The sequence below is a fragment of the Corvus brachyrhynchos genome, unplaced genomic scaffold (genome assembly GCF_000691975.1).
Source record: "Corvus brachyrhynchos isolate BGI_N302 unplaced genomic scaffold, ASM69197v1 scaffold14, whole genome shotgun sequence".
Classification (NCBI taxonomy): Eukaryota; Metazoa; Chordata; class Aves; order Passeriformes; family Corvidae; genus Corvus; species Corvus brachyrhynchos.
This window is the reverse complement of record NW_008239110.1, coordinates 8327049-8335175: the sequence shown is the minus strand read 5'-3', so window position 1 is coordinate 8335175 and position 8127 is coordinate 8327049. Positions and strand designations below refer to the sequence as shown.

Genomic DNA, 8127 nt, shown 5'->3' with positions numbered 1-8127 from the left:
GAACAGAGAGGCTGATTTCCCCTCAACGACCGTGTACTGCTCGATCCAGGCAATGCCGCTGGGGAAGACGGTGGCCATGGATGCTCCGTACATGGCAGTTCCCACCCACAGCAAGGCTCGGTAATGTGCAAAGAAGGCCAGGGCTGAAGAGGAGGCAGCAGAGCTTAAGAGACTAATCAGGATCATGGTGCCAGGATATAGGAAAGCAGCACCGAATATCGCCGCTCCTCTGCACACGGCAAATGCACCCCAGAAGACAGAATTCAAAGCAGCTGCTTCACTTTCTTTCATCTCAGCAAAGACCATTGCATAAGTAAATACGTAAGAGCCATAAGTGACCTCTGCTCCCACATAGAACAAGAAGAATAAGAACAGGAGACCAACTAGAAGCCAGTGGTATTTGGCAAGCACTCTCTTCTGCGCAGAAGCCTTCAATTTGTCTTGAGCCGAGCTGCCCTTTGAATACAAAACAAAAAAGAAGATGGAAACGAAAAGAATGTATGTCCCTATGATAATATAGGACCACAAAAAATCTCCATCATGATGGTCTTTCAGTGCTGATGTAGTTGATGCAGCTGATGCTGTCGGCACAGACTTAAGGACAGACTGGTTTGTCTTTTCGGCCCCTGGAAGTTTTTCAGATTCAGAGCCCCCCAAGGCCATTTTAGCCAGGATTGGAGCAGCAAATGCACCAGCAGCAAAACTGAAGTGCAAAGCCTGCAAGTGTGGCCCAGCCTCTGATCCCCAGGTATTCAGTGCCACTACATTGCCACCTGCAGATCAGAGAGAGAAAGATTCATTTTAGTCCAAGACCAGATATTGTTTAAAAGAAAAAAAAAAACCCAAAACAACAAAACAAACCATAACATATATTACTAATTCAATGTACAATAATGCCAGGTTTAGCAAATACAATGTGCAAAACAGCAGTTAACTGAAATTCTGCCTTAAATCCATGTGATTACTTGAGCTTCAGGAGGGTATTCACAGCAGTCAAAACAGAGTCACGCAGCAGCTTAATCCAGCAGCAATGGCCACACGTAACTGTGCCAGGGGAGGTTTAGATGGGGTATTAGGAAAAATTTCTTCATGGAAGAGGGTTGTCAAGCATTAGAACAGGCTGCCCGAGGAAGTGTATGCTACCATCCCTACAGGTATTTAAAACGCACGTGGATGTGACATTAGGGATATGGTTTAGGGGTGGCCTCAGCAGTGCTGGGTTAAGGGCTAGACTCCGTGACTGTAAGAGTCTTTTCCATCCTAGTTGACCCTATGATTCTATGGTTCTAATTACCATATTTGACAGTTTGCAGCATTTATCAGCATTTTTTAAAGGGAAGTGTAACTGTTTCTCATTTTTCTAAGTATCAAAAGCAACAACACCCAGTGCTAAGAATCAGAAGCCTCATTAAACAACGTCCCAGGAAAAATAACAAAGCACTTGCTTCTGATGGGCTGGGCCCACCCCAACTGCATTCAAATGACTTTCCAGAAGCAGAAGGGTTTACGTCAATACCGCTGCAAACACCAAACTACACCACCATTAGATCAACGATAATGATAGGAGTAAAATCTCAGGGAGGTGCTGTGGTAGTTCAACAGTTTGGAAAAACTTCTGTGACCGGCACAGAGCCTGTGGTTGATGGATAGGTCGTCAGATCAGTTAAATAAGCTGGTAACACCTCCGTGATGTGAGGGGTTTTGCAGCAGCAGGGAGCTGGCAGAAGGGGGTTTTACCCCTCGCATGCCGACACAAAGAAGCCCGGAGGTCAATGCTGAAACCCCTCTGGAAGGCGGCACTCAGAGCCCAGCACACAATGAAAAAGGGGTAGAGCTCCTCACCCAAAGGGGCTGCATCCTTCTGTCGCTGTTCTGCAGGCACGCAGGGAAAGCAAAGAAGTAAAGAGAGGGGACTCTCCTATGTGTTCCACACAGGTTTAGTCCCGTCAAACGACAGGGAGGAAGAGGCCGATTGGGGGGAGGGTCCAGGGATCTTAAACTGGGTACAGAATAGGCAGGGAAAGGGATCTCAGCCAATGGGATAGAGACAAGCAGGTGGGATTGACAGGAAGGGAACCAATGGGAACAATACAAAGGAGGGACTCAGGGAAGGATCCAATGGGGCGTCAAGGAACAAAGAACTTTCTAGAGCTAATATATATTAAAGAAGATAAATTAATATACATAACTTCATACATAAAAGAGGGAGGGGAAAGCATTAACCAATCAGGGGAAAACATGCAAAAGGCAGAACAAGGGACTCATGGATTCTCACCATGAGGGAAAGTTACATGCTAAATTTGCGTTGCTGACCACCACAGCTGGTTGTGAGTTCTCCTCAGGAGACGGAGTGGCTGGAGCCACTTGCACTGCCACAGTGATACACACATTTAAAGAAGGAGGAAATGCGAGAAGTGCCTTTCGTTTCTGCTCCTCTGCCGAGGGGTGGTGAGGCGGGGAGCCCCGGGGCCCGTCCTGGCATGGCAGCGTGGGGCCAAGCCGCCAGGAGAAACCACCCGGAGCTGCAAAGCAGCCGTGAGCAATCGAGAGCAGCCGAGAGCAGCCCGAACAAGATCAACTTCTCAGCTGCAGCTTAACAGATACACCAACTTCCTTCCAAGTCAGAGAGAAGGGAAAAGTGAGATCACGTTGAGAAGAGGCCAACACGGCGGTGCCACGCTCAGTGGGGGAAGGGAGAGGGGGCGCTCCCAGCGCTGGAGCTGAAGTTCTCCTTGCAAGCCGTGGTGAGGACTATAATAGAGCAATTTGTTTTATCCCTGTAGTGCATGAGATGAGGTACATGGGGGGATGCAGAAATCCACGCGCAGCTCGTGAAAAAAGTGCTCATGCCAGAGCTCACAGACGTTGTGAAAGGCTTTTAGAGATTGAAGAAGAAAGCCTTTGCTTTCAGGCTGGAGCTCATCCTTAAAAGACCAAACCCCCACGACTCCTATGACCCATGAGGGCGGTGTGGGAAGACTGCAGGATTCATGGGAGAGAGATTTTTCACTGCAGCAGATTCGGGTGGACTGTTGTCGTGAGGTTTTGAAACCACGCTACAGAAGTTTGCAGGGAACTATATTCTGTGGGAAGAATCCCACAGCACAGCAGGAGAAACTCTTTTCCTTAAACATAAAAAAAGACTCTTAAGAAGTGAAACACTGACCAAAACCCCAGGTTTGTTTCCCTTGCATGGTTTAGTGGAAAGAGGGAGGTATTGGAAGAGAAAGGTGTTCTGAAAGTTTGCTTTGGTTTCTCATTATTCTTTTTACTTTTAATTCTGCTAGTAATAAATCTTCTTTATACTGTTAAGTCTGAGCCTGTTTTGCCTTGAAGTTTTTTCCATTTTCCTCAATAATCCTCATAAAAATGAAGTTCCGATTTCCCCTTCTCTGCTTAACTATAGCAGAGGCAAATAGATTTTGTGGTGCTGGTGCCTAACCAGTGTCAAACCACCACAGGTGTTTTGAAGTAGTCCCTCAGAAGAACGCAGGAAAACAAAACAGCAGTGACATTCCTGTGCTGCAGTACAGCAGCCCTTGTCACTCAGCACTCTTCCAAATCAATTCAGCTTTGGTTTACTGTCTTGCTCAGAGTTTCTTCTGCTGCTCCTGCTCGGGCTGGGAAGTCTCCCTGCCTCTGAGGTCTGATCCAAGCAGTACACCCACTGAAGGTATTTTTACCATTAGCTGACAAGATTTTCCCATACAAAGAATTTTTAAACCAAGTGCCATGCAAAACCATCTCTTCACTACTGGATCCTGTGCCATGCTCTTTTACATCTTAGCAGAGCTCCCTCAAACCCCACAGAATTAAGGCAGACAATTCACATATGCAGCCAACATTCCTCTGTGTTGCCAACCAGCCAAGCCACCACAGCCAGGCCTTGGCTGGGATGCTTCCAGAGCTGTTTGGGTGGCTAAGCTAACACATGAGTCAGCTCTTTCTCAGAAATAACCCTGCCCTGAAGGTGATCAACCAGCTCCAGCAGTATCTTGCTGGTTAGTAAGCAACCACAGGCTCCTGCAGTAGGGCAGCAGTCAGCACACACTGCTGGGATCTCTCGAGAGAGGTGCCAGGAGTGGCTGCCTGGGATTGCTTCACCATCACGTGCTACAGCAACGCCAGAACACTCTGCTCACTGATGTACTTTTGGGCATTTCCTAATCTCCGTGTGCAAGTATGCCAGCATTTCCCAGGTGTCTTAAGCGTGCCCAAATCCCTTGCTGTGGCCTTGCTTCCCGATGCAAAGTGCCTGCTAAAGGCAGCCATCCGTAACCCACCTTTTCTAAGCTGTGCCCAGGGGACTCATTTCTGTGGGAGTTCATTTTTCATACCCCCAGTGTAACTGACCTTTACCTTTCTGACCACACCTGTAGACATTTTCTCTGCAACTTCACCAACACATCTCAGGATCATAGAATCATTTAGGTTGGAAAAGACCTCTGAGATCATCTTCCTCCAATAATAAAGCCTCTGCTAAGAAACTGGGTTTGAACAGCTTTCCAGCAAAAGTGCTGGGTTTGGGGGGTTTTTTTGCCCAGGCCATTTGCAGTATGCACATGCCACAGAACTACAATCTGGGGGACAGAATGGATTTGTATTCCCAGCCACCTAAGCATGGCTGGCCAAAGGTGGAAAACATCCCTTAATTCAGGGAGATGGGTGCCATGGTGCTGTGAATCCCCAGCTGCTGCTGAGCCAGCTGTAGGTGGACAATTCTTCCAACAGCAGCTCTGAGAATCCCTCTCTCAAACACCAGGGCTTTGCTCAGGACTTAGGCCCAGCTAATGCTAATGAATATCCTGACCAGCTTCCTGTAGATGAGTAATTTAAAGAAAACACTGCTTAAAGAGAATAGGGCACTTCCTCTCTGCTTGTAATGACCCACTGAAATGCAAATTGATCTTGTGAAGCAAGACATACCCACTCCCCAATCCCTTAAAGGGAGGCCTGTCATACCCACACAAACACTGGAAGCCTCAGGACCAGATTAATCCAAGAATCACAGCCAGGTGAAACAGCTCCCCTCTTTTAATTCAGGATGTATCACAAGAAAAACCAGCAACTGTTTTGGTATGCTTGAAGTTTCCAATTATTTTAGTGAAAGAACAGTCAGACCACAGGGTCCCTTACCTGTGTCCAGAATTCCCATGGAACCTCCAATAACTGACATCAAGATTGTTAATAGCAGGGATTCCTTACACCAGGGTATCCCATAAAGACCAACTGTTGTTGCAAGCATGGATAATGCTGGAAAGGTTAAAAAACAAAACAAATAACTCACATACTACAGTTTCCAGAAGACCAAGAAATACAAATAAATTCATGATTATTGAAGTTACAAATAATCCTAATAAGTGATGCAATTTAAATATCTCAATCCATGGTCAGCAGTAGCAGCTAGAAAGTTCAACAGATCATTATTCATTTGGAAAAAAAAAGGAATTTCATCAAGATATAAGCCCTGCATGACAAACCTGTTTGGCTAAAGCAAAGGGAGCAGCAGCTCCTGCTAGGACATTAAGAAGTCTTCTGGAAATTTCTGCTTTAGAAATGTGACTTCACTACAAAACCAGTAAAACATGGGTTGAAACAGTATCAAGTCTGTCCTCTGAGAACTGCACAACATTTAATTTGGCTCTATTTTTAAAAGAACCCAAATCATTAAGCTCTTAAAATATTATAAAGTAAATGTACCTTGTCCACAAGTGACCTCCATATAAAGATGCTAACTTTCATTTATAGTCTGTTCTCACATGAGGGGTGTATTCCAGTGGATCTCTGGAGTTCTAGACAGAACTACAAAATTTCTCATAATAAATTTAGCAGCAATTCATTAACTGTATTAGTTAGCTACACTGACAACATGGCATTTCAAAAAATATTTTTTAGCAGATGGAAATTGCTTCTATTACCATTTGGGAGGAAATTCAGCAGTTCAATTCTGTGCTTATAATTACCTCCATTTAAAAATTACCTGCAATTAATATCTTGAACAGACAGTATTAGGTTATTAGAAAGCTTGTTCAGCTGTCTGTATTATTTTTCAAATTAATGCATGATCACAGATGCAGCAGACACATAAAAGATCAATGGGGGCTGATGTAATTAAGAATTTAGGTTAATTCCAAACAAAACCAGCAATGTCCAGAACCCAAAAGTCCTAGCAAGATACTTGGCATACAAGCCTCAAAACATTTCTGAAGGTGTGTGTGCTGAGCTGTGTGAAGAAAACGCTAGAGATGGGGTGTATTAAGTACAGCTCCTCAAGTGCCCCACTGAGACCTAGAAAGTAACTTCTCAGCAAATGCTCAGTTGTCCACTTCAGCTCCACACCTGAAGATTGGCACTTAAAAGTTTCCTTGACAAAGACAGATGATGTTTTCAATTTTTCCTCAGTATAGAGTTTTTCTTTGTAGCAGAGTTCCAGCAGTTGAGACATGGGAGGTAAAACTATACAAGCCAAAATCTCGTACAGGCAGCACCCAGATGATAAAAGTGAGAACAGGTTCAGTGGTTCAAATTGTGGTCTTGCCATAAGCACTACCAAATTGGAAAGAATTAGGAGATCCATCATTTCCCTAGCATTGTTCACAGCTATCCTCAGGGAAAGAAGGAAATACTAAACTATTTCAAGTTAACGTGCACTTCCACAGGTGTGTACTGATTCCTTTACAGAAGGTAAAGTCTCAAATGTGAGACACAGGCAACTCTGACCTTGTCAGTTGCACAAGGAGGAGGCTAAAGGAAACCCACTCTGCAGGTGTTCTGGAGCAAATTACAGAGGGGAGACTGGGTACAGGTATCTTAGAACAGTGGAAAATGGGAACTTCTCATCTTCTCTGGACTGACCATGTGATTATAGCACGGTCCTTAAGGGAGGCACAGTTCCCTGAACAAAGGAGGAAAAAAAGAGCAAGCCCTGGTATATGTTTTAATCCCTAATTTAGAGCACAAAGGCACTTGAAAGGGCTTCTGCTGTTTTAGGTGTGTTCTGAGAATCTCTGCAGGAATGAGACACTAACACAACTCTAAAAGGAGCCCCTCCTTTCTGGATGTTGAGTTTGGCTTCTGGCACCCTGGTGGCTGAGCAGCCCCGCTCTGCCTGGACAAAGCTGGTCCTGTGCTCCTACAGGAGCAAGTTTCCATAAGTCCAGAAAACTGTAAAGATCATCAACTGTGGTTCCTACAGTTTAAATGTTCTCACCATTACAGACAGTAATTAATGTTTCCCACTTTAAATAAGTTAAAATTTGGCTAAGACTCTTCAGTCAAAATCCACAGACTTTTGTCCAGTACACGAAGATGATCGTGACTGATGAGTGTTAAGTAAGGGAAGGGTTTGAGAAAGCTCCCCCCATAGAAATGCGGCTCAGCGTGGCTGCTGGAAGTTTCTGCTGCACACACGACAGCCCAAACACATCTTCCTGTTTCACGTTTTGTAGAGTGTCACTACAGAAGCCTGTATGTTCCAAGAGTGCCTACACTATGCACATTACTCGATACAAACTAAAAAGAGTCCAGTTGTCCAGTGCAAGGCAAAGGCAGCCGTAGGTCAATCCATGCAGATTTTGTCAGTTCGATCCCGTTCCCGCTGCTGGTGTGCCCGGCGGGCCCGGGCTCTTGGCAGCGGTGCCGCGCAGCAGCAGCGCCCGGCGCCCGCGGTGTCGGGAATCGGACCGGGCGGAACATGGCGGCAGCGAGCGGCACCGCATCCGCGGGGATCTGGGGGGAGCAGCACCACAGCCCACGGGCCCTCCCGTTCCCAGGGCTCGGCACCGCTCCGTAAAGGTGACACATCTCGCTCTGGGGCTGCTATCGCTGGGGAGAAGCCCAAGTTGCCCCGGACAGTGTCCGGCGGGGCAGCACTCACCGAGCAGCAGAGTGGCGTTCATGCAGTCGAAGAGCACCCCGCCGAGCACCGACCCACCCAGGTAACCCAGGGACCGGCCCACGAAGATGTAGTAGATGTCGCTGACGTTCTTGCGGACATTGGCGGCCAGGTTGGGGAAGGTGGGACCCAGCACCGCGATGCTCATCCCCTGCAGGGCAGAGTGCGGAGTCACCTCGCCCGTCCCAGGGAAGGGTCCGCACCGCCCCCCGCAGCCCCCGGACCGCCCTCGC

The 8127-nt window shown here is 46.7% G+C and overlaps 1 protein-coding gene across 1 annotated transcript in view; it reads right to left on the bottom strand.

Moving 5' to 3' along the window:
• The window catches only part of MFSD4B (major facilitator superfamily domain containing 4B), a 9248-nt gene extending 1167 nt beyond the window's left edge, over positions 1–8081 (bottom strand). Inside the window, 3 exon segments of the mRNA XM_008637774.2 lie at positions 2–773; positions 5137–5253; positions 7877–8081. Coding sequence (XP_008635996.1) covers positions 2–773; positions 5137–5253; positions 7877–8042 — 1055 coding nt within the window. The 5' untranslated portion in view covers positions 8043–8081.
• Between the last annotated feature and the right edge of the window lie 46 nt (positions 8082–8127).